Here is a 27,852-nt window from a genome sequence, read left to right on the forward strand (position 1 = left end):
AAGGCTTTGGACTTTGACTAATTCTAAATTCCTGGCCCTATTTCCTGACTGTGTGTTTAGCGGTTGTCTGGTGATGTGTCCGTGTTTCCTTCTCGCAGTTGGTTTATATAAACGAAAGGCTATCGGCGGAGCCGGTAGCGGACTGTGAGCTGTACTCTCTCTGCTAAACAAACAGACCTCACGGCTGCATTGTCTTTGGGCTGTCACCCGGCCTGTGCGCTCTGGCTAGTTCGGATATTCTGACAGCTCCAGAGGCTGAGTGGCCCCGAGAGGCGCAGCAGCTGATCGGTAAGGAGGCCAAAGAGGTCGTTGCATTTCCCCGGGAAACTACAGCTGATAAACCACCGTATCAGAACCACAAGTAAAACAGACATCGCCGAGGAAACACTTTGTGAGTTAACAGAGGCATATACCAACAGTCTACAGTCCGACTAGTCCTCAGTAGGCACCGGCAACAATGGGGTTAAGCGTCACTCACAGATCAGGGAAGCGGAGAAACAAAGAGAGACAGACAAACTAATTGTTGTGTTTAGTCTTTTCGCTGGAGTTCAGAGGATCCACTGCATTCAACTGAGATAGTTTATCATCTAAAGCACAGTTTGACAGTTTTCAGAACACTGACCTTTATTGAAAATAAACACACATGCTGGCAGCTGGATATCCTGCTTCTCATCTCTTTACTAACAGCCACTCCACCACCTCCACAGCGTTTATAAATGCACAGAAGGCATCGCTCGCAGCTTAATGACACTTTTTCAATGAGTTTGGTGTTTTGACAGCGATGTCCTCAGTGACCTCGCTCCCAACAGCCATTACGTGTCATTACCGTACTTAATTTTCCACACATTACCTGGATGAACAATGACCCGTGGCCACGGGGGGTTGAGATTATTACTCACCCTGATGCCAAGCTCCACATTCTCTCCCCCGTACACCTCCATCCCCTCATCCAGCAGGCCAATCTCCTCAAAGTACAGCCTATCCACGACGAAGCAGCCAATCAGGGCCGGGCTCCTGGGGGATTAGAGATGATGAAGATCAGTTTTGTTCCTCTGCACAGGTAATGTTAGCTTGGCACAGTTGCTATAGTGACAGCAGAGACTTGAAGAGAAGTGTGACCTTGTATGTACTATAATAAGTTCATGAATGCTGCATGAATTATTCTTTTTATCAGGGTTGACAGCTGTTTACCTAATTTCACATAAACAACAGCATGTAATATTATTAATTTCAAACGATTAAGACTCTGTGATGTTCACTTACTGGATTGGTGCACTCTTGTTGCCCTTGTGCCACCAGGACTTGGGTGGGTTGAGGTAGCGACACCAAAGCTCCCAGTCAAAGCCCTGGGCTGACAGCGGATACTCTTCGATCTCAAACGTGTCGTATTTGATGTTGTCAAATGATGGGGAGATTATGCGGGTTCTGTCTTCTTTAATTCTCTGCAGGATGGGCTCAGCCCTTCAAACACAGAAAGAGAGTGAGTGAGTTGCTGTTTTGACAGGCCTCCTCCATCACCTTTGTGATTATGCATTAGTCATGTAAGGCACTCAAAAGAAAAACAAAACAAAAAAAAAACAATTACACATTTCAAGATTAATTTAGTCTAATGTATTTGTCTGATGGTGCATCGTTCCCCATCTGATAAACGAATGGAATCTTTTTATAGAAATGTGAGGAGATGAAATATGTTCATTCATCAATGCTTTACAGAGTGATTCAGAACCTGCACACGAGGCCACTTAAAGAAGTACTCCGAGGCTGGAAAGACGGCCAGTGCATCAAACTGGGCTGCTACTGGGATAACACCATTATTGTTGAAACAAAGTCGATTTTATGGCGAAAATAGGCGAGACTTCGAAATCTCCAGAGGACGTGAAGCAGCACCTTGAGGCAGACGGTGGGGGCTGCACTCGGAAACTGTGGCAATTCACACAAAATGCCAATTTCTACATACTGTAGCACATGAAACTATAATGACTGTTTAAAATGTTAAAATAAAGTGTCGATGGATTTTGTCTTGCTGCTCAGCTCACTGCAAGCTGTAGCCTTATCTCTAATGGACAGATGTAGGAGCCGTATCAACCGTCTCATCTAACTTTCAGTGAGCGAGGGAGTGAGCAGATTCCATAACTGTCAAACTATCGCTTTAATGAGTTCATGTCTGCATCAAGGAAGCCGATATAGTTTACGATGACAATGTGTGGATGTTGCTCCTGACAGATTTGGGACAGAGCGCAGAGTTATCCGGTGGAGAATGAGGACTCTGGCAGATTAGTGATTTGTTGCGAGTGCAGAGTGTGCTCAGACTCAGACTACAGCCACCAGGAACAGCGCCAAGCTGAACACAGCCTTTGTTTTAAAATCAAATAATGTTCTCTAAACCCACGCACAGCGATATGACTCAAGAACCGGCGCTCTTGTGTTGAGCCGCGTTAGCTTTCGTGCCACACGCCTTGCGAGTGACTCACCAGCCGACGTTGAACTCAACGTGGGCATCGAACAGGGCAACGACTGGGGCGGTGGCAGCCCTCCACCCGCTCACTCTGGACCGGATCAGACCCTCCTGCTTGGAATGCCGCACCACCTTGATGAAGCCCGGACGCTGGCTGTTTGTCTCGGACACAAAATCCATCAGCTTCTCCTTTAGGTCATCTAGGAACACACACATAAGCACGCACACACACACATGAATTTCACATCAAATACCTGAAGAGTTTTTTGAGGGTGGCACACGAGATAGGTGAGGAAAGTGATAGCTGCCTGTTGTTGTGAGCAAACTTCCACCCACAAGACGCCAGCATGTCCTCCTCCAGTGGGCAGTATTTCATTGGTGGGAGGCCAGAAGTACTCATGCTTCACTGCTTTGATCACTGGACCAAAGAGGCAGCGGCTTGTGCCAGCACTGCAGACCTCCATGGGGCTTACCAGTCATAACGGGATATTGCAATATTGAGGACTCAGCCTGCAATGCTCTTTCAAAACATGGGGGGTGGAGCAGTCCATCCGTTTTAATGTTTGGCCTCAAAGTTTACCTCCATTATTACCTGAGCGATACACTCCGTGATGAGTCATAGCCTGCTGGATGAAAGAGCTGGTGCTACTTAGAGGAGAAAGAATCACGGTCGTCCAAATGAGCGGGAGCAACCCTTCTGCCTTTTTAAAAAAAATAACGGCAATGTATGAGATGTTCTCCTCGTGGTTCGACAAGCTCGGGTGAAAAACTCCGACTGAGGATCGTTTCTTTACGTCGGCTGTAAAATGTCAGAGGCAGCCAGCCAGTGAGCAAAAAACCTGATTACATCACGACTCTTCTACTGTACCATGAATCTGTTCAAGCTGGAAAATGATAAAACTTTCATCAGCACCGTGTTTCGTCATCTCTTGTATAAATCACCTTTGGCTATGCTCTCACTTTTTCATTTTTTAACTGCCAGTAGCTTTTTTTGTTTAAAGGGAATGTGGAGCAGTTGCATGTAAACCAGAAAAAAACCCCAAAAAATGGCCGCCGTGAAATCATGCTGTGTCTGGCTTCTGCACGAGCAGGGTGAGTCCAAAAAAAAGTTTGATTTTCCAAACCAACAAAACTCTGAAAAAGTTCATCTGATCATGAAGTCTATGAACACATTGGCTGCTCAACATGAAACTCACCTTTGACAGAACGCACAAAATACGATTAAAGCAAGGAATTTTGTTTTTCCCAATCACGTCCCAGCGCACACTTGGCACCGCGACATACGAACCTGCTTCAGCGCAGATTCATTTGAATGTGAGTCGGATCCTTTTTAGATACTTTCCAGCAGCCTTATTTTCTCCTACTTTGTAAAGAGCAAATTTATGCTATTTGGCTTGGTAGTTGACGCTGGCACCATTTAGCAAACACCTCTCACAGCGTTTCAATCAGCACATCCACAACAACAGTGGATTTCAATATAAAATGCAGGAACATGTAATGGGAATAATTTAGGCTGATATTTTTTCATCAGAAATCCCTTCAGAGGTTGGAGAAGCAGCACTTATTTTCTATTTTGGAATGTCAGGATATTCAACAGCCTTTGCTAATCATTGTTTTTTTCTCATAGGTTGGCTCTATATGCGATTACAGTCATTTATGAAATGATGTACTGTGGATATAGATTATTAAATGCCTACCTGGATAGAGGTATGGTATGCCGCTTATAAAGACACTGAGAGCTATCTTGGTATCTTAGCATGAGTCACTGCACTGCTGAGTTGCCTCCATTCTGACATTTTATGCCAGGGATGAGGTTAGAGCCCCTCGGCGTTGTGTTTACATTGACTGCTTTCTCAACAAAATGCATCGTGCGAATCCTTCAGGCGAAAAATATGTGTTTTATCAGATCTCGCATCCCCGCACAGCGAGTGTCAGACATACATCCTGGGGTCTTCGTCTGTGCTCTGCACGTCCCTAACCTATTTGCGCACAGCCTCAGAGGCTCGAAACAAAGTTGGTTGGCCAGGTTTATCAAGGAAGCTTAGCAAGAACACGTGAGAAACAATGAAACACTTCTCCCACCGGTGCAACAGGTTTGTGAGTTGAGAAGCAACAAACTTCTTTCAGTTTTCTCTTCCGTGTGTCACAAATGGCAACAACCAGCTTTCAACAACTCTGAGGGGACGCGCTACTTTTTTGCGCTCTTCGGTGGGCGCCTTCATAATCCCGATGTGAGGCTGGTCCAGAGCTCGGCAGGAGATGATATTATTTACATCTGTGCTTCCTGGCGTGCGGCTTCACTGGCTTTGTTGATGCATCGCTACACTTCTTTGCACATTAAATCAATTACATAAAGCCACGGCAGGAAAGTGTATCTTGTTCGCCTTCGCGCTCAGACGTGCGTATGAATACGCAAAAGGCAAAACAGACAACAACATGGAGACTCATTCATACTCCTCCGTAGCTCTGCTAATGTTCACAAACCCCACAGGGTGCCTCGAAGCTACGGTATATTCCCAGGAAACCCAAAACACCGCAACTCCTGAAATTTGCTCAATTAGCTCAATTTGTCTAAACTGTTCCCTCGCAACAACTAACCTCATGAGTCAACTGGGGAAATAAATACAAATATGTCATGAACAGATACAGTCAGAGATTCGGTGTGAGTGTTCCACTTATCATTCCGGAGGACGCTGCTGGTCCTGAGAAACTCTGAGAACTGCTTTTTCCCACTGGGAAATAAACAAGTTTGGAGCAGGATAATACTCAAACTATATCCACCATAAGCAACATTAAGTTCTACGGTACATTTACGTCGCGGAGTGGTTGGCTTTCTAACCTTCCTGTTTAATTGCAATTAGTACACATCCCTGGTGTGAATTTGCCCTCGATCTAAATAACCAGAACTAAAAAGCAGATGGACTCGGGGTCAGGAAAACCACACTTGTAGTAATTCAAGTTTTAGCGTATGTAGTAGACTCGTCATTCTTAATTCTTAAGGGTTGTGACTCATGCGAGCTGCTGCTGCTGGCAAACTACCAGATGACTGTATCCCTAATAATTTGAATCCATCGATAATTAAGTCATTCTGATGTGTGCGTGAACGGGAAAACAAGAATGATGATTGGTTACTCATCGTGACAAATCACAATAAACACAGTCCATTACTCTGGGCATGGCTGATGGCCAGCAGTCATCAGTCTTTCGGGACTAATATCCCACTGAAGCTCTGCTGGAAAGCGATGGGCTCTGGGCCGGAGCTGGACTGGAACAACAAGCAAACAGGTTTCCAACATCGCTGCGCAGTCGAGCAGCAAATCCAGCATTCAAAATGTGTCATGGAAACAGGTTTTTCTAAGGAGACAGAATGCTAATAGTAGGCTACACATCATTTAGCACACATTTATAACACAATACACTGCATGAAAGTGAGTATAACTGCCTGAATGTGGATATACTGCGTTTATGAATCCAGAACAACACACCATGACATCAAGGCTGGGATATCTTGTTTCTTTGTGCGGACAGTCTAATTTATTGCAGTGCAGTTCTATGCATAAACAGTCAGAGGATATGTGATTGAGGAAAAGGGTTTTTAGCAGTTTTTCCCCTTCATCTGTAACCTGTTGCTGCTTCATAACCGCATGCTGATGAGCGTCTAAACTGAGCTCGTCCGTCTAATACTCGAGTACTGTCTGTCCTCTTCGTGCGTGTCCAAACTTAACTCCACTTATCACCACACAAGCCTTTCTGCTCGCACAGCAGATGGCATACCGGCACGGATACAGGTCTCACAGTTTCTGTGTGGTTTCCACGACACCACTTGGCAATCTCTCACTACACAACACTGCAGGTGTGAAAATCTCTCTGTTTAAAATTTCCCACTGATACTTGCTCTTCCTCCACAAACCCACAGGCCCCTTCTGAGTCCAGGGTTTGGCTACGTGACTGGCAGCTTGTGAAAAACATTTCCAACACATGTTGCTGAAGTTCCACTGCGAGTGCACACTGCATGAATTTTTATAGCTGGCCGTGCATACTGTAAAGGCAGCTTTGTTGTGTTTTGCTGATATCATCCCGGCTTTTGTGTGCCCTCCAGATTTCACTGGCCAGATTGTTACCGATTTCAAACATTTGCTGGAGCTTCTCTGGACACCCGAGATGTTGACTGGATCCACATTGCGTGATGTTAATCTATGGGGTCTTAATCCAAAATGTGCCGTATTTGTGACTCATTATCTTCTGTTAACTTCAAGTCAATTCCTCACCTATGTGCTGCCACTGTAACTATTAAGTGATTATTCTTACAACATAAAGGTATTAAAATGCAAAGATTTATACAACAGTCTTCAAAATGTTCTTGGTGGATGAGTGGGGGTGGGGGCATAACCTCACCCTGGCTACGGCCCTGACTGAACCCACCGGCTGACTAATTCATTTGTTGATCAGCAGAAAATAATCATGCACAGCTTTGATGACCACTTCATCATTAATTGTGAAAAAAGTGACAGTTTACCAACCGTCTATACTAGTAGAATGAACATCTCTCAGTTTCACCTTTGACTTGGATTTTTAACTACTTACTTACTTTACATATTACACAACACAACTGATTGATAAATAAAACAACAGATCTTCATTCTTTCACTCGTTACACTATCAACCGACAAACTAAGATATTTTAATTGTGCAGCTAAAGGGTTCCCTATCCATCTTACTTTCACAGATGATATGAATCAGACTAAGAAAGTCCCTGGCAACTGGGACTCTGGTGGAGATACCAGGGGACAGAAATCTAGATAAAAGCATTACATTACATCTACTTTCTACATTTGCCTGAAACGAGTCGCTCATCATGAAATCCTTTGCCCTCGCACATATACAAGACTCCCTGGTATAACTGTTTAAGTTAAAGTATGGAATCACAGCCTGTCTAATAAGTGAGTCCTTCTCAAAAGCCCACTCTTACACAGACGAGCCTTTTTCGGGCCACAGCTTGGGACATTATCCAATTAAGAAGGAATCAGCTAGGTCAATTTGCCCTTCTCTCCCTTGATAGCTACACGTCCTCCTGCATGCTAATGCCTCTCGGAGGTGAGCCGTGACAGTGGCGTATGACTAATGTAAAGCTGCGGATGCCCGGGAGGTTGGTTGTGGACGATGACCCCTTCAACTATCCCAGCAGCATCACGGGTCAACAAGCTAACGACATTTAGCACTCATAAGATTCACAGTCATGGTGATAATGATAACAGCAGGCCTATCAGATGCACTGTGACAGAGCGCTCAGGCAAACAGGGTGAAATGCCATCAGCAAAATGTCAATGCGTGACTCGGGTCCCCGAGGGGAGCCAAAGACGACTGCTCCCCGGCACTCAATTACACTGTGAAATATGAATGTTAATGTGATCTGATGTGATAATCCAATAATGTGCTGGGAGGAGTGGAGGCAAACTTTTTCGTGGTTTACATCTTTACATTTTTTTAACAGATGACTTTTTATATATATATATATATATATATATATATATATATATATATATATATATATATATATATATATATATATATATATATATAACTGACTTTCTGGTCAATAACAGCCAGAGGGAGAGTGATCATTCTCATCCCAGACTATAAGTTATTAAATACTGAGGCACACAACAGTGATCTATATTCTGTTCCAGCGGGCTACAGGCAGTGCTACATGTTTTGCATTATTGACTCTGGTAAACATATTTTTCCCAATGCCAGTATTTCCCACGTGGATTGCCCAAAATGGCTTGTCTAACTCCTTGTTACAAGCAGCACATCCCATTTTTAAAGTGCATTGCCTATAAATGACCTTGGCACAGTATCATTACCTTTTTATCGCCGGCTTTCTGCCTTTGTAATGTAGTTAAGTCTTCCACTCTAAATTATGGGTCCACTTTTTTACAGGTGGCTTCAAGTCTATTTCTTGTGCCTCGCATGGCGGACTGAGGTCAGCCACTGTATCAGTGATCTGGCACACCACTCATCTCGGTAATAACAAGTAAACAGAGCTCAGAAGCTACTCGTAGTCAGCACATACTGGGTGTTTATTCGACCTGATACTGTTTACACGACATCCGATGCATGCAGATGTCAGAATTAGCGTTGCAAATGCCTGACAAGGTATGTACTTCATCACCTTGCTGGATTGTTATCCGCCTTGGGGCAAAATTTCCTGGCTTTGCTGCTAATTAATGTTATTCCTCTATCGGTTAAATCCAACAAACACAGCCCCTCATTAAAAACACTAAAGGAGTCTGGAGGCCGTCAGAGGAGTAAATACCACAGATACAGATTGCTCCACACATGAGGCAATAACATGTTAACTGCAGGCCCCCTTTAACACAGAGCTGCTAAGTTGCTGTTAGCATGTTTTTTATAGGCACCATCTAAAGCCAGGCTCCTAAATAAAGTCGGGTTGCATCACGCGCAAAAGCTGATTCTTTGCAGTGAGAAATAAAAGAAGCAGAGGAGACAAGTCTGGATGATAAAGTGGTCCGTCATCATAGGCTGTCTGTTCTTTACTGAGTCCTGGGGGTGACATTTTGACCGTGGGTTTTATTATCTGTCAGCGGTGGTATGCTAGCCTCCGTTAGCCTCAAGGGCTAGGGTTGTTTATCATTGCTCGGCAACACCGTCAGCTGCTCCGGGATATTTCTCTCGTTGGCTGTTGTGAAAAATCTTGTATAGGGGGTCTTAAATATGCGCTTGATGCATGACGAGTAGTAAGCATAGGTAAAAGTTCAGGTTTGAGTTTGATCATGAATTAACTTTGCAGCTCCTCGACACCCGAGGAGAACTTTGAGTGACAGTGATCACTGTCCCTGTTTATGTTCTTGCTATTGCTTATCCATCCTCATATCCATGAAACACATATCCATGCTGGTGACATTAATCCTGCTAGAAAAGCAGTCTGGTTGAGTAGAGCGAAACACCTATTCTCTGTCTAAGATGAAATGTTGAATGTTAGACAGGCAGAAACACTGACTGGAGTGGGGCAGTGATGATTTTTGCAGACAATGTGGAAATAAAGAAACAGCATTGTTCGTGTATTACACTATCATAAGGATGATAAGGAAGATGTAAGATTGTTATATTTGTTTAATTTATGCTTATCTTACACTTCTCTGCATTTGCAAACAGTAGTTTTAAACAGTGAGGCTACAAGAAAAGGCATTTAGGATGCGGACCAGCAAAAACCAAGGCAAACATATCTTGTGTAACGTTGGTTACAGAGTGGATGTTTTACTCATGAACCATGTTTTCAACATAACCTGTAACCCCACATAATAATGTAGTTGGTTAATGATGTACTCCTTGACCCCCAGAGGTACATAAGCTAATTAGCCGGACATGCTAGTGATTGCAGTTAATGGAAGAGCAGACAAACACTGTTTAATCAAATTGTACACTGTAGCTCTCGTGTGTTTGGTTTGTAAAAAGGATAAAGCCCTCCGGTGTCTCTCGACTGCATGCTAACCTCTTTATGTGTTAAGAAATACGAAGCTTGACAGGCCTGCCGTACCTGGTTATGACTGCTAAGCTCCGATGGGCCAGCTGCTGTATTATAAAACGATGTTGCTTACTGTTATTGCTGTTGTCGTCCACCAGGATTATCTCCTTGAGAAGGGTGGAGGGCGTCCGGTTGATAGCGGAGTGAATGGACCGCAGGATGACGGACAAGGCTTCATTCACAAAGATGAACACAATGCTCACTTGAGGGAGGTTTAAAGGATAAGTGATGTTCCTGCACCTGTGGAGGACAAACAACAAACCCCCGGGGTGAGGCAATGCTTAGACTTGCATCTCTTGGAAAGGATTAACAGATAAAGTTGACATTGATTCCTAAAGAGCGGGGCGATGGCTCATGCCAACCTGGGTTCTTGGCAGACTATATCAGGACCCTGTTTTCGTAAATCAAGGTATAAATGTAGGCGCTGGCACCAGATCATGGCCGGCAGATTTGGGGGAAATTTAACGGTCACGGTGCGACTGCAATGGTGGTGCACCTGGAATGCAGTTATAAAAGGGATCGGGTTAGGAATAAATAATTGGCAGTGTGTTAAGGTCTGACATCAATCAGGCTATTCTCTTTCCCTTCAGCCACTGCACGCTGACATTTTCATTGTGAATAAGGAGTCGAGTCCATTGTCTGAAGGAGAAACTGATGCCTTTTCCAGGACATGCACAAAGACCAGGCAGTAAAAATAAGACTATACAGAAATCACGTCCCTTTTAGATTGAATTAAGGTTCTTGAAATGTGTTAATAATCCCCTCATTGACTGTATGTGACGTATCCCCATCATAATCCTCTTGACAGGATTGACAGTGAATTGTGTTTGCGATTGTGATATTTGACCTGTTTTCTGTCAAATTGAAGAGAAATCACACTGCTGCCACCACGTCATGTGGTTCATTACTGCCAAAAAGCCTGTTGTTCCCACGCGACGCCACAGCTCTGACATCACTTCTAGGAAATACGTGCAGAATGTGTGTCATCAGTTCTTCCCCCCAGAACCGTTTAAGTGTACTGACCAGCAGTAGTGGGAATGGATGGTCACTGAGTTTAGTGATGTGCAGTGGATAAAATGCCCTGAAGATCTCTGAGCTGTGTAAACCTTTTGCACCAAGATGTCATTTTGTGAGCTCCTGTAACCTTGGTGACGCGAACATGAAAGTAGTGCTGCAAAACCGAGTCACAGCCAGCCAGCGTTAAAGGCGATGGTGTGTTGACTCTGCAGGCTTGCGGTGCTATTTGTCCAGGACTTAATCAGTAGCCCATGGTGCACAAATAACTGAACATGGCGTTGAAAATACATGTGTTGATTTATGACTGCAGATTAAAACCGTGTACTTTGTCCTGCAAGTTTCAGCGGCTTGAGACAAGAGTCAGCCCCGAACCAAGTCTATTATATACAGGAGCTTTCCTTTGCCTGCCTGCCTGCATGATATGATTATGTCAGCAGGCGGTAATTGAGCTGAATGATGTGTGCAGAAGTAAATTCTTCATTGGTTTTCATTTAGAGGTGAGCCGTTAAAGGGAGAACAACAAATTGTTTTGGTGGAATTGTCACTGTGATTATTGTCCTGGCTGATCATCATGACAATTTTTCCAATTATTGTTATCTCTGTTTTTTTTGTGTGTGTGTGTCCAATTGCCAATAAAATCAATTAATTGAAAAATACAATTCTTTGGCTCTGAGGCAGCTTTCTGTCTCGGTCTGTGTTCACCACTCCGTAGTCTCGCTCAATTTCTGCCCACATGACTGTATGATTGGTTGAAACAAATGAATAATCCCGATCTGCAAAGTAACTTCTAACAAAATTTATCAAATAAACAGAGTGGAGTGGAGTGGAGTGGAAGTTTAAAGTAGCAAAAAAGAGGCAATATTCAAGTAAAGTACCTCAAATTGCAGATACTGAATAAATTGTAGTTAGTTATAATCCATCACAGGTTGTACTAAATTTTGACAGTAAGATTTGTATTCTCACTGCAACTGCATCCTGGTTCTGAACATCTGTTCTCTTTGATTACGAATCATAATTATTGGTATCGGCCCTGAAAAGGACACATCGGTCGACTACCTGGAAGTGCCTCTAACATTAATTATTTTTATCATCAATAATTATTATTATTATCACTTCATGTCATAACAAATATTGAAATCATAATATAAAATTTCATATGCTGTTATAAAGGAATTAACTATGTGTCCACTCCAACATGGAGACACAGACATATGAGTTGATTCCACAATAACATGTGACGTTTCAAGCGAGAAGGAAATCTGCATGCACACAATCATTCTGGCACTTCTGCACCACAAACTTCATCGCTCAGTCTGTAATTCAGATGTGTCCGAAAAGTCCAAAATGAAAAGTAATCTACTCACACACAGAACCATTTCAACAGCTGGCCAAATAATCGAGTAACAAGTGGCAGGCAGTAAAAATGACAGTTTTTGAGCACCATTCTGCCTGAAGTCTTACCCATCAGGCCTCAGGTCTGGTATTGGCCTGTCTAGAGAGAGACGATCACTGAGGTAGCCATTATATCCATAGTACTGGAACATCTTCAGTGCCACCCGTCGGTTGTCCGGACCCAGCTCCTGACCCCAGTGAGCGAACAGCGATGAGTCAGAGAATGATGTGTCCGCCTGACCGTCCTCTCCCCTCCCTGGAGTCTCTAGGAGGCACAGGAAGACAAATAGCATGAATCTTTGTTTAGGCCACAGCCTCTCAAACTACCGGGGAGGTTGCGAATATGGTGACATTTAAGGAATGTGTTAAAGATGATCGGGCTGATGTAATCACTTTGATAAATGCTGCTTTCCTCGTGCTGCAATGTATGTTTGAAGATTAAGTGAGGCCTTTTATTTGCAGGGGCTGACTGCCTGTCCTTCATACACTCAGCTAGAAGCCCCGGCGCCCTTGAACAAAAGATTCAGCAGCTGGTGGGCTCTTCTGTAGCTGACACTGCTCTTTGACCTACACTGAGAGGAGGAAGTGAATCAAATTTCCCTCAAGGTATCGCTGTAGTCACACACACACACACACACACACACACACACACACACACACACACACACACACACACACACACACACACACACACACACACACACACACACACACACACACGCACGCACACACACACGCCTTCCTTTAATAATTAATCAAGAGGTAATGTGTGATCATTTTTGGAGTGAGTGAACATCTCTCTCTTTGAGAGCTCTCAGACTACAGGAGACTGAAGAAGGACTCTCTTTGTGTTTAAGGGGCTGAGAGCCGAAGGGTTCATGAGTGCAGTCCTGACTCATTCCAGAGCAGCAGCAGCAGGGGACAGCATTGAGAGCAGAGGGACTTTTGACAAACACACATTTAGTGGGACAAACAGTATATAACTACTTGGAGTTCTCGTTGATGGACTCAGTTCATGTACAGACTCCATAAAACACTGGCGGCATCTGTTCGGAATTCTGTCCTGCTTCCAAGAGGTTTTTAATGCACTTCAGATGCAAAACTTCTGAGTGTGCTCAGCAGTCAAGGAGCATCAGCCACAGGGGGATTGCTTTAAATGCCAAAAACACAGTATATAAATGAGATAAAAGTGGAGTGATATCGTCTCGAAGAATATATAAAAGTTTCCCAACTGCACTCTCATGATTGCATTCTGCGGCTGATTTATTTTTCAGACCAAAAAATAAAAATATGTTAACGGTCCAAAAGCATTCCCAGGGTTTTCACGTAATACAGCAATTTCAGTCCCAACACCTGTTGGGACCTTATGCAGGGATTCAATAATGTGCCACAGTCAGATCTGAATACTGCCGAGTTTTAGTGTTGCTGAACAGCTCAGTGATATTTATGATCTGTGAAAACATGGAGGTGCTGGTGAGAGGCTGGTGGTGTTCACACAGTGAAGCTGAGAAAACTGTACACCTTTTGTGATGAGTTGAATCAGGAAAGTGTATAAAAATCAACTGAAATTCAATACGACCCATAAGGAAATGTGATATACCACAAAATGCCCTTATATCAACAATGATGGTGCCATATATACGTTTAAGGCAATACATCATTTTTACATAAGTATGTCCTGGACAAACTGGGACTCAGGCTGGCTGATTGGGACAGTTGAGATCTTCAGAGATCTGACCACCTCAACATCTCTTACTTGACCTACTCAATGAGCGCGCCATGTTCTGGGCCAACTGAATGCAGTACTACAGCCGGACGAGGAGAGGCGGACTCTGTGTTTATAACGTCGATGCTTGGTGGTCTCACACACAGTCAAAGAAGACAGCGTTTCCCAGAAGCTGAACTTTTGATATCGAGATGCCGACTCATCGTCACCATCTTTGCTGTGGCTCACATACACCCGGACACACAGGTGTTTGTGTTTATTTCTATATCAATAAATGTATACATGTTTTGTAATTAGGAGTTTATATGAAGTTTGTTACAATTTCTAATAGGGTTTGTACGTATATTTCATACATGGAAATCTCAGTTTCTGTGCATATACCACAATTGCGAACGGGAAACTATAAAAGAATAATAAAAACAAGTCTTTACCCAACTGAAAAGGATAGAGTAAAACTGAATTCCATACAATAGATAATAACAGCATATTATTACAATTAAATGTCCTAATGAGCAAAAACAGAAACAAATCTAATGAAAATTGGTGCCTGCTATATCTGTTAATACACAGTTTAGTCATTTCATTAAATGAGAAAGCAGCAGTCCCCTGCAGCATATTGAGACCATAAAAACAATAAAGACAGCAATTTCATTATAGCGCTTCTGTATTTCAGGTTACTGCTGACAGACTCTGGTTATCAGGAATAATTCACAACAAACCTGGCATAATAAACAGTTCATTTATTTCTGCAAGTTAGTAGAGGGGCGATAACAAGGATTTTTTCCCCTCTAAATTAACATTTTTGACATGACTGTTATTTCTGTTGACACGTTTTAAACCAATAGACTGTACGTCTCTCAAGTTTGAGAATACACTAAAGATGAATGAACGGTTTATGCCAAAAAATGCAGACGGATCCGTTTTCAAAATCTCCCACATTACATGAAACGCTGTGGAGTGAACACAAACTGGGAAGCCTAAAAAGACCCAAAGAGGAGAGAAAGGGTTCTGAGTCCTCGGTGACACCGCAAGCAAAATACAAGGTTATGTTGTGTGTGTGTGTGTGTGTGTGTGTGTGTGTGTGTGTGCTTTAGCGTGGGTCTGTGTTTGGAGGGTGCGAGTGTTTTAAGCAGATTGAGGAAGGTTAATATTCATGAGCAGATTGTTTTAACACACAAACAAACAGTGACAAACAGTCAGCCAAGTAAGAGCTGAGACAACAATATGGACGCATGAAGGCATTACATTAAGACCCGAAACAAAAAGACCCGCTTCTGTAAAGGTGACAGGAAATGTCTTTGGAAGGTGACAAAGCTACACAAAAAAAAGAAAGGTGCAGTATGGACCTCTCTCACACATCTGGAGGTTAAGAGGACATGGCTGTATTTACCTCCTCACCTTATCTGAGCTTTAGACAGGCATCGAGAGCCTTTCAAAACACTTTGGGACACACCCAAACATGGGGATGTTCCATAACTGCTGAATGTATAAATAAGCTGCTAATAAACTCAAAATATCAACTTTAAAAGACGATGACATGTCATTCTGCTTTTCTGTTTGTCTCAGTTTATCAGTAAATCTCTCTGTATAAAAACCATGGGTGCGTAAAAAAAATCTATTCACAAAAGAATCTGGATTCTCATCTCCTCCGATTCTGAATCGTTTACCAAATGGAAAAAAATAAAAAATAAATGTAATTGTTAGTTAATAGTTTGATGCTGATGAAACAAAAAAGGCGGAACTGAACTCAAGGGGAGTGCAGCACCTGGAAAATGTTATTCCCAAAGATAATGTATGTATTTTTGCTGTAGTGAATGCTAAAGCTGAGGCTAAGTAATGAGTCTAATTATGGAACACGTGAGCAAACAAGCCTCTTCCATTCATTACACCAGCTGTGGTGGCCAACAGTAACTTATATAAACACTGAGTTATCTGTCTTTTACAATGACAGGGGAGTATTTTTAGGTAAAACATTAAGAAATCAAAAAGTCGACCAACATCTGAGTTGAGAGAGCAGTGCACAGTGAACAGTAGGAGCCTGAGGCAGAGTGACTTTATCTCCTCACATCCAACGCACACTTGTTAAAGTTTCACTGCTGTGGAGCAGAGAGAAATTGTCTCAGCTCTTGATAAGACGACAGTGTGATAAGACTAAGGACAGCGTAAAAGTTCTGAAAGTCTTCCGATCCTGCCAAGTATGCCTGAAGGCTCATTCATCTCGCTGCTTGTGGTGTTGATTAATTAAGGATATGGAGACGGTTTTCTCTGTGTTGAATCCCTTAAGCAGCGGTTAAGGAAGGTTGGTGTTGTTCAGAGAGGGTAACCTCAGCAGCATCCTCTGTGTAGCATGTTGTCCAGCGGTGCACAGACAGCAGATGATTGACAAACACGCCAGCGCGGCCTCATTGAACCGGGTTCAGATAAATCACACAGAAACAAAACGATTTGTCACATGATGTGTCTTTCGTCGAGCGAGTCATGTGACTTGCTGTGACCTTGCTGTGTGGAGGGAGGCTTTCCCCTTGAGCGCACATCCAGTCAACTAACCTTGGTGCTAACTCAAGTAAAGCACAGCCAAATACCTGAGGCAAAAAACGACTGTGTGCGTGAGTGTGCAGACAGGTGAAGTATTCCCTGAGCTTCCCAGCAGCACTCCGGGCGTGTGTGGAGTGCAGCACTATAAGTGTGATTCCATTGCATGCACAGCACGGCATCTGAGTTACAGCTGTCAGCTCCCACGGAGGAGAGATCCAGGAGAGAAGAGATGGACATACAACACGGAAAACTCTCATTGTTATTAACATTCTGAAAAAAAAACAAAAATCGCTGGAGAGCAAACCTGGATGCTTAACAGAAAAGACAACAATCGACCCGTCAGGTCCGACATGAACTTAACGGGGTACAGCAGCACGTGTTGGATTATTAAATATGATCCCAATAAAAGATAGTCCACCGTGATGAAACTGCCCCGCAAAGATTTTTATCACGCTTTATTTATTCAACCCGTTCCTGTCCGTGGAGAGAAAAATGTTTTGACTTTCGAAACACAAATCATTATCAGTTTGACGCCGCAGAGATAACTCACTTCCATGCAACGCTAGCTCAGGCTGGAACAGATGTGGACTTTTGATAAAAACGCTGCAGGCCTGAATGTTTTACCTGCCTCCCCGTGCTCTGAACTCTACTGTCTGCTGGGAGGACTGAGGGAAGCTCTTGGCCACAGGAAAACAATAAAGGGGTCAAATCTGGGTTGATGGATCTTTTCTGTATTTACTGGACAGTCATTAACTCTTAAACACATATCACGGGTCTTCAGAATCTTTCAGAGGCTCAGAAACCTCAAACAGACTGCGTTTTTCACAATTTTCTGGTGTTAAAAATCTTTTTTTGTGTTGTCCACACATGTTTCATAGGGATTTTAGAGACCTTAGATGTATAAGTAATTACAGGTTATGTTCTTTATGCAGTGATGGTGCAGCGCCGGTCTGTTCGGTATATTGCCGAGCAGAGCGTTCTTTGATATTGGAGGGTTTTGATGACGGCAACCCTGAAAATGAAAGCATGACTAGAGGAGCTGATGATGAAAAGTACATTTTTCTTGCTGAGTCATCAGTCTTGTGTGCTTAAGAGTAATGTTTGCCGTGAGCAGCAGGTCAATCAATCAAAGTTTTCTACCAAGTTTTATAAAACAAGCTATATGATTTACTGCACAGTATATATAAGCTTTGTCTTCATAATGGACAATTCCAAATAAGAAACACTTGCTTATTTCATTTATGCTTTAAAAGTTCAGTTTCTGAGAAAGTAGACTTTTGAGTGTCATTCCCAACTGATCAGCAACAAAGACTTTGGGCTGGGGGCTGACCCGACCTACAATCCTAAAACGTCAGTATTGGGGAATGAGACTCAAAAATCAGTGTTTTACAAACTGGACCTTTAATTATTTGTATTTTCAACATGAAACAGGGCTTACAAACAGTTAAAGATGTGGACTCTAGTAAGTCCAAGAGAAGAGTCCAGAGGTTGTGAAGAGGTTTGGATTGACTTTTTTTTAGACGTTCTTAGCGAGGATCAGTAGGTCCTTTGAAATGTACTTTAACTACTTGTTATTTTAGAGATTCTGATAAGGTTGTAAAGGTTTCAGAAGCGAATAGATTTCAGGGGGCCTTGAAGAGATTTGTGTGGTTATTGTGGTGGATTTTGCTGGGTGGGTTTGAAGACTTTCTGATGAGTTTCAGAAAAGTTCTTATGAAGATCTAAAACCCTTTTCAGACCAAAGATTTGCGACGAGATGAGCTGAAGCCTGCAACTTCTTGCAATGCGCTGATTTGCTACATGCTGAAAACGTTCCAGTTCACAGGCATTCAACTAGGCAACACGATGTTCTTTCTTCGTACTTACTCTCTGTACTTTCGCTCTGACGGCTTTTCAGCCTTTTTTTTTATAGCCAGATATAATTTGTAGCAACTCAAAATATGAATGAGCACAGTGGCATTGAGTTTCTTGCCTCAGGTTCATCTCTAGTATTGATGAAACGGCCTAAACAAAAGGTGTGTGTGTCACGAGGAGAGTGTGTGGTTGAGCGAGCGAGCGGTGGAGAGTGGCCGTGAATGCGAAGGGAGCAAAAGAAAAGCAGTGGAGTTGACAGTTGTCTGACTTCAACTTTAAGGTTTGTGTCATACAGTCACGGCTGTTACTCTGACAAATTAATGAGCTGGTCCGCTCTCCTCAGTCCTAAAACTGCCATTTCGATCAGGTGACAGTTTGTAACTGCCTGATCTGCCTGACTTTACGACAAGGTGCTGATTGCATTGTGCGCATATGTTATAAAACCAGCCACAGGCGACATCATCAGCCGCCCTGAGACGGGTCCATTCAACTATGCTGCAAAATTCCCCCAGCAAGGCTTTGTATTGACACGAAATCCTTTAGTCTGACGAGGTTTTTTCTTGATGAGGTTTTAATAGTTCTTTAGGATGTTTCATTCTTCAGGACGTTCCAGAGGTTCTGAAGAGCTATCAGAACTACTTTGGGATGTTCAAGGGGTCTCTGAGGTTGTTTGAGGAAGAAGTGATACCAGATGAGGTTCCAAGGGTCTTTAAGGGGGTTTTAGGATCTCTTGAAAATTGAGTAGGATTCATTTGGAAGTTTCAAAGGCCCATAAAGAAATAATTTGTTTCAAGGTTCTTGGTGGCGTGCCAGGTCCGTGAGAAGGTTCCTGAGGGGGTTTAGAGGGTTTTAGATGTCCTCGTTGATCTGTTCTCGAAGCATTCAAAATGATATTTTAGGTTTCTCAGTGAGGTTCCAAGAGAAAGTGAATGGGTTTGAGGGGTTCAAGAGAAACTTAGATTGTTTGTAGAAACATTCATGGAGAAGTACTAACAATTACTGAAATATGTGTGTATCGGCGTCAGTATGTTGCTGGCAAAAGTACATCTTTGACTTATTATAGCACTTAAGTTTAGAGGCAATATTTTATTTGGTAACTCCTTCTATGTAACGTATCTACTTGTTCTCTAAATATCTGTGGTGTGTAGGAATGTTTGACCTGATTATTTAAGGGTTAATGTAAACAGTCACACTATGACTGAACAGCCTTATTTTGGGCTTGCATATTGCCATTCTCCCCAGAAACCAAATGCAGTTCACTTTTATGTTTGCCTCAGTAATTTAGAGACTACTTGCATCTTGACTGAACTTTCAGCGAGATACAGCGCAACAATATTGTCACTAGAGAGAGTTACTTTAGGTAGTCGCGGGCTTTTAACTACAAACTAAAACTGACAAGTGAATTTTGCTTTAATCAGATAAAGATCCGCATTTGACCTTGATACCTGACAACCATTTAAAAAACAAGTCTGTAGTTCTTTGTCTGTAAATGTCCTCCAATTACAGGAGACAGCAATTTATTCTCAGTCACTGTCATTTTACATCCAAAATAATGAGAGCGGAGCATGAAGCCACAACATCAAAGACTGCGGTGCAGTCAAAATATTCATTGTGTATTCATTCTGACACCGGCTGAGAGGGAGGAGAGAATGTTGACGTAGACTTCAGTCTATAAAAAAAGCAGGTCTCATCATACACATGAAAGTTTCAGGACACACCGGTGTTTCTACAACTTGATATCAAAGAAACTGTCAGCGAGAGGAGATCAAGTGGTTTTAAAAACTTTTCACGTTCAAGGCGGCTTTGACAATAGCGCGGAAAATCCTCCGCATCCTGCCACAGTCACATTTGTCGGTTTTCCAAATGCATTTCCTGCAGAGCGGCTCAAGACTGCACATCTTAACAGCTTGTTACAACAGCTGTCCATCTTTGAGCTTCTTTTCCCATTAAAAAGAAATGTATATTCATCACCTCTTGATTTACTAGAACAATACTGTAATTACAATGGTAATGAGTATATAAATGTTCCAGTTGAAGAATATCTTTGACAACACAGATGTTTTATTAAATGCAGACTACATAGATTTCTCTGTTTACTTCTCTGCCCAACATGATGAAATTAACATGTCACGAAAATCAATTATTCATTCTGCATTAGTACATTCTACTTCCATAATGACAAAAAGAATGACTGAAGTTCTTGTTTTACACATGTCAAGTACTTTGTGAAAAGTAATACATGACAGTGGAACAACATCCGTTGCAGTTTACATCAAGCGTGATCCGACATCGCTGTGTCAGTGTTGTTCCTGACTCGTCATACGTAACGTTGCTCCAGGACCATCACAGCGGGGACCGATCACGGTCTGTAAAGTCAATGTTTTGCAGCCCCTCGAAGTAGACCAGAAAATACTCACATGAGAGAAGTTGTGCTTGTGTTAAACGTTGTGAACGGGTGTAGTTGAACCCAAACCATGTTTCCTGAAATCTAAACAAGTATCTTTGTTGCTTAAACCTAACCAGGTATGTTTTACCTGAACCTCAACAAATATTTTTGATGATCCAGGAACAACACGAACACAGCAATGTCAGACAGACCTAACATCAACTGCATGTGTACTCATTTAGCTGAATATCCTATTTATTAATCTACTGATTTCAACCATATCACACAGTACTAGATCTGTGACTGAGTAAAGACACAGTGCATGGCTTTGAACTGGACTGGTAAGCACTAGGCATGATGTTCTTCCCACACTTAGACCCTCATGTTTAAATAAATAAATATCATTATTGAGCAAATTTCCATCAAACCTCTTCTATGCATATTGAACAATCATTAACGGTCATTAAAATGTTTTCATGCAAATGACTGAATATATTGCAGACCTCAGAAAACCTCCATGTTGCAAAGGGCATCTGTGATGGTGGTGACGACAGTGAAATACGATTCACCTGGAGGCTTATCACCACTTTAACACAAAAGATAGAGTTTAACAGTTAATAATTGTAATGCTCAAAATTTTACAGTGGCTTGCAGGTACTTGATGGGTCACGACAGCACTTTGATGTAAATCGATTTCACTTTTCTTGGTTGGTCCAAAAGATTTTAAAGTTCAAAAAAGCCACCAGGACTCTTCAACGCTGAGTGCAGTAGAGCTTTATCTGACGGCAAACAAAGAGATTGGACACAGACAATATCTGTGAAAAAAAAAAACGAACTGACCCGAGGTACAAAACACTGAGCATCCTCTTTTAAACACAAACAACAAGGAGTGTCTTCCCAGGCTTCATGGCCTCAACCAATCCCTATTCTTCTTCATTTCTGCTGACACTGTTATTTTACTACGAAAAATCAGCGTTCTTCCTTCTGCACCTGCGCATAGCTTCCATGTACGTGACTCCAGTATCTTCGCCTTCATGCAGAACTGCACGTACACTAGCAGCTCTTCACCTCGGTTTTGGTGCTTTTCCTCTATCTATATGAATGGCTCTTGGAAACACTGGCCTTCAGGCTTTTTGATAACCCAGTCCCCTTCTTAATATATCCCTTTATATCTGATCACTCTTGGCACTGCATTCTTAAAGAACAATAACAGTGTTGTATATTTGGTTCACACCTCACATCATCACACTACAGTAGCTTTAATCAGTAGATGCACATTTCAATCAGCTGATGACAAGTAGCATGTTTCAGCAACTCTTTCACCCTTGATTACGCTTCATTTCTTGCGTTTATAATTATAAGAGTTACTATCAGATATCATTGATCACTATCTACTTACTGTGGTTATTTTATACTACAACTTCTACCAGGTTTACTTCCAATGCAGAGGTCTCATCCAAATAATAAAAAAAAAGGCTGCGATGGAAACAGATCTTTTAAATAAATTATTACATGGTGGTGACTGTCTCAGTGTTATTCTACTTTCTGTTCTATTGGAGTAGTTTATATAAGGGTACACTGATTTAACAGCTTGCCACAGATGGCTCAGTTCCCCCTTCTTTCAAACACAGTATAGTAAGCTTGTTGTGCTTTTTTTATTCTAACTTGACATGTTAGCAGGCGAAGAGACACTGTGTGTCAGTTCCCACACCGTTGTGGTAAAACTGCTCTTATTTCACAGCGACACAGATAAGGTCAGTCATGCTTTCATCTCTTTATGTGTGAACTCTGTCTGTTCCTGCCTTTTACCATTTTTAGCTGCAGGTAGTGGGAAATACTACAGGTGTGCTCCTAACAGATGCTAAATGACACCATCATAAAACTCCTGTTTTATCATCGCTGCACCGGCTGCCTCAGAAGGTCACCAACAATTTTTTAGATTTAATTGATCGTGGCCTTGCCTGGTTTTCGACTCATATCTCAAGTCCCCCACGAGCCAGCAGGCTGAGAGAGTCTTAGATCTTCTGGAAACCACTTCCCAGCTGCTCCACAGTCAGTCAGACTGAAGACTGAGGGGAAAGGAGTCTTCACACATTTATATAACGGCTTTTTATCCGTGCATGCTGCAGTCATTCTCACTGTTATTGCGCTCTGTTGAGATGAAAAATGAAAGTGCAAACCAAATTAATTTGTTGAGAATGTGTGAGCATTCTTTGATGCAAATATTGCTCAGACCAGACAAAAAGGAGAGAATGATGAGCGCTACCTGTCAGTCAGCCAGTCCTCCAGTTAATACACCAGCACCACTGTAGGTTTGAATATTAAATGCATTACAACATCTCACTACAAACAACACACTTGATGTGGAGTAGCTGATGTTTTGGGGATTGCTATATTACTAAATGTATGAACTAAAATGAGGCCAGTGTTGGTTTTATGCAATTAAACCAATAAACCAGTCCTTTATTATTATCTTTTTAATTAGTTTATCTATTTTTAACTCTACAGCTGCGTTACGTTACAGCATCTTTCAGCTTGTTGCTTTGATTTTCAATCTAAATGCTCATATTAAAGTAGCAAGAACAAACATAACTACAGTGACAGCACACATAGTTACTGACTAGCTGGTGAACACTGTGGTGCATTTAGCAGCTGAGGAGCTCAACACTTCTCTCATGAGTCGGTGGAGACCAAAAATAACATGAATATCGGACGTACACTCATCGGGTTGCTCAAAACACACCTCAGGTAAAAAACTACTGTTGCTTCTTCCTCATGTGTCATATTTCTGTGATGGTCACCCATCTCTTATTGGGCTTCCCAACCCTTGTGTCTCTAAGTTTGTGTCTTTCCCTCTCTCTTTGTCACTTCACCTGTTTCCCCACGTCAGCTCTGCCGCTCCTGCGCTCTCTATTTTCCTCCTGTTGTCATTCATCTGTTTCTGCCCTCAGTGCTGCAGGTTTTCTTCTCTGTCGCTTTCTGGTTTTGTTTATTTTTGCATTCTTAGTTTTTCTTGGATTCTCATTCAGTGCCTTTTTGTTGCCAGCCATTAACTGCCAGCATTTTTTAATTCCAGCTTTTGTAAATAAAGCTTGCTTTTTGTTGCCTGCCTCACCATTTCTGCACCTGGGGCCTCACATTTTGCATGTAGAAAAAGGTAACCCTTTTATTGCCAGCCGAATATTATACATATTACCAAGAATTCAGGTTCAATAAACTGATGCCCTGCTCGTAAAATAACTTCTCAGCGGAACAGAGAGGAGGATAATAACCTGCAAGTGAGCTGTTTTGTATGTATGGGTTACACATGACATGACATGACTCAACGCTTTCCTGATGACAACTCTTGACATCTGAAGCTGTCTCGATCTACCTACGCACTCACGTAAAAGTGTATTATGGAGGAGACACTTGCAGGCAGCTCTTAGAGACTGACTGTGATCAGCTGTGCGTCATAGTTTATATGTTATTATGTTATGTTATTCTTCCCCTCAGCAGGAAAAAACTCTTTCCTGACAGTGAACGCAGCTAATAACCAATTAGTCTGTTTACTGGGTCCACCACGTTAAAGGTGCAGTATGGGCCCCTGCCACTGGCTCTGGAGGAGGGGGAATTCCTCTCATTAGAACGCATCAGTAGCTGGCACGTCACACTGACATTTCTTCCTGAAAGAGGAGAGGGGTGTGCGGCTTTGTCTTTTTTCTTTGTTTATTCCCGAGAGGGGATGTGCAGTGGCAGAATTTAGGAGGAGGGTCATGTTTACTTGCAGCGGTCTTTGTCATCTCTACCCCTTTTGTTCATTCCTCCTCATTAAAGTGTTGAGATCACCCATGCCCTTCAGAAGGCTACAAAGGCTCGCTTTGTGCTTTCTGAAGAGAAAAAGTCTCTCCTCTAGTAATTTCAATGTCATTATCGCTGACAAATTCTGAGCAACTAGCTGCAATATTTCCCCTCTTTTGAACGACGGCAGATATTATACGGCAGTGCAGATGGTGTTTGACACCGAGCTTTGGACATTTTGACTCCTGTGTCGCATTTCTCATTCTCACTGTTCGAGTTGAAAAGCTGGATTTGTTATTCCATTAAATTCAGTCATCTGAGGTGCCTTTTCTATAACCCCCTATCAGATCTGACTTCCTCAGCAGCGAGCCTGTGGAAAAAAAAAGCGCCTCTTCGCTGTATCTTTTCACTTTTTATCTCCTAAGTTTTATCAGCAGCCTGGTTTTAACATCATTTGTCCTTTATGGGGGGGGGTTGTTTTCTTTATAAACTGGACTCTGGGGTGTAGCCTCTTCTCAGAAAATCATTCATCAGTGCAGGATATAAATCAAAAATATTTCAGAGCACTCACCTGCAAGCTGGATGGAAAAATAGAGGGTGAGGAATGCCATTAATCCATCCCTTTGGACATAAATCTTTCGGAGCCAATTCAAATTATTTACTGGGGATGATGTTTTAAAGCATAACCCCCGGTACTTCTCAATCGAGACTTATTTTCCCTATAACTTTCCGTCAAACTGATTTGCTGCCTTTGTGGTCGAGTTTTCAGAGCGTTCAATAACACAAGAGGAATACAGGAGAGCCACTTACCCTGACAAGTAAGAGTAACAACTTGCAGAATGGATTGAATTTAGCTCTGAATAGGGAAGAAAATGGAAATTGACTTGAACAGTGTTTGAATTGCTACCACTGTTGAAATGTTCAAGCGGTAACAAAAAGTCACGAAACAAAAAGAACATCCTGAAATATGCACGAGTACAAGAAAGAGAACAGAGGTCCTTAAATGTTGCAGCATCCCTCGTGAAACTGAAGAGAGAAGTCAAGTCTTGTCTCTTACAGATAATCCCAAGCAATGAACCACAGTGTCTGTCTGGGCGCTGTGTTGCTGTGAAATGTTTTTAGTTTGTGAGGTCAACTGAGTTCTACTGTTGTCTGAACAGACTAGTTTGGAGTGAATATCTCACATACAAATGTATTCATATCAAAAAAGGACTCTCATAAAGGGAAACGTAACCAATTTTACTAACTAAAGTGTATTTACGAGTCTAGCATTGCATCATGGATAGTTCACAAACAAAGGATCAAAATCGATGCAGCAGAGCCAGAGAGGGGGCCTGCTTTCAATCCACGCATTCTTCCTTTTTCAAAGACCATGTGCCTGCATTACCCACAATGCAACTTAGCTGCTAAGTGATGTTGAATGGAGGTCATTTATCAGATTACATGCAGCTTCCTCTGGAGCCACAGAAGGTTTTATACTACATTATAAGGCTGCACTGTGGTCCTTGGAGATAAAGGCTAACGTCAGCCTGCTAACATTTAGAAGTTTAGCATGTAGCGTTCGCCATGTTTACCCTCTTAATGTTTACCCCGCTTAATATGCTACCATGCTCCCTAATCAGCATGCACCACAGAGGCACAGAAGAGGCTGGTCATTCATGTTGCAGATATTTTGTCAGAGATCACATTAAAAGTCTGACCTGATGTTGGTGCTAAAGGAGGGTCAGGGGATACTCAACATTATTACAATTCATCCTAAGTTGAACACCAATTCATCCAATAATAGCTGCGACAAGTCAGTTAAAACCTCAAATGTGAACCTCATGATCACCAGAGTTATGAGGTTGCATTGTCTAGGAAACATGCATGTCTGTAATCACGAGTAACTGGGGAGGTTGCTTGAAAAATTCCGATTCTGAGGTCAAACATTTGATTCTAAAGTGATTATCGATGCATCTCAATGCAACATTTTTTTTACGTACATGTAAAATAATAATAATAATAAAATCTGAGTTTGCTACTCACTAATCACTTCCTACTTTTGTGATGATCATTAACAAAAATCAACACATTAATTACCTTCTCTAATATTTTATTAAAGAAACGGCTTTTCTTTGTCACAAACAGGTTTGACTTTCTATGAACACAGAATCCTCCTGTTACAGTCAATGAACATATCCCTGAGAGAAAAACAGTACACTGTAGCCTATATAAAAATTAAAAAAGCTTTCAACACAACAATCAATTCAGCTTGCATGTCAACTCATTATGGACGTATGTATCAGCTCTCACACTAAAACATGGCTACTTACCTACCTGCTGTCAGCAAAGTATCCAAATCTCCTGTTTTAGTTTCACTGTAGAATGTCGGTATGTCTGTGTCAGTGAAGTAATGCAGAGATGGTATTTTGTATCTTGGCTCTAGAGTGAACCCGCGTTCTTCACACCTAAATATGGTCTTAAATCCAATGAAATAAAACTTGCACTGGATTTGGTTGAAGCTGTGCCACCGCCTGCTGGATCGTTCTCTGGCTGGCATGTGCAACAGGTCGCTGCTTCTCTCCCACCTCTGGGTGGTATCGCGCAAGGTGGTTTCTCAAATTTGTTGTGTTGCAGAAGTATTTAAGTTTAGTTCCACACACCTTACAAACTGTGTAGGTCTTGTCAATCCTCCCGCTGACTTCATGGAACTCAAAATGCTGCCATACAGTCGCTTTCAAAGAATTCGGTGCAGCGGGCAAACTGAGTGTTGCAGTGGGTGAACTAATTTCAGTTTTAAAATTCCGATTATTAACTTATCTGCATTGAGACATAATCGTACAAGAGTGAATCGCGATGCATCGAAGAATAAGAAATTTTTCCCGCCCCTAGTGAGTAACAACTGACACACCGGTGGCATTTAGAGGTGGGCGAAGCAATAATAACAGTGTTGAAAGTATTCACTCGATAAAGGGGCTAACCAAAATCCCCAAGAATGAATGAAACACCATACCAGTCGTTGTAAGAAAGCCGATTAGCCTCCACAGAAAACAAGGGTTCCAGTTATGTGACAGAACAAGGAATCAGTCATGGGATTAGGAATGATGCACACAACAGGGGGCTACAGGTCGGATTTAAGCTCTACCAACCAAGCTACCGGAGCGCCCAAGCTGAAGAACATA

The 27,852-nt window shown here is 42.2% G+C and overlaps 1 protein-coding gene across 1 annotated transcript in view; it reads right to left on the reverse strand.

Annotated features, from left to right (window-relative positions):
• galnt18b (UDP-N-acetyl-alpha-D-galactosamine:polypeptide N-acetylgalactosaminyltransferase 18b) overlaps positions 1 to 27,852 on the reverse strand; it is an 80,982-nt gene that overhangs the window by 34,936 nt on the left and 18,194 nt on the right. The window contains exons 2-6 of the mRNA XM_037096612.1: positions 12,480 to 12,675; positions 10,075 to 10,241; positions 2,472 to 2,655; positions 1,264 to 1,461; positions 900 to 1,014 (exon numbers count right to left, since the gene is read on the reverse strand). Coding sequence (XP_036952507.1) covers positions 900 to 1,014; positions 1,264 to 1,461; positions 2,472 to 2,655; positions 10,075 to 10,241; positions 12,480 to 12,675 — 860 coding nt within the window. The remainder of the gene's footprint in view (positions 1 to 899; positions 1,015 to 1,263; positions 1,462 to 2,471; positions 2,656 to 10,074; positions 10,242 to 12,479; positions 12,676 to 27,852) is intronic.

The sequence above is a fragment of the Acanthopagrus latus genome, chromosome 4, assembly GCF_904848185.1.
Source record: "Acanthopagrus latus isolate v.2019 chromosome 4, fAcaLat1.1, whole genome shotgun sequence".
NCBI classification, from domain to species: domain Eukaryota; kingdom Metazoa; phylum Chordata; class Actinopteri; order Spariformes; family Sparidae; genus Acanthopagrus; species Acanthopagrus latus.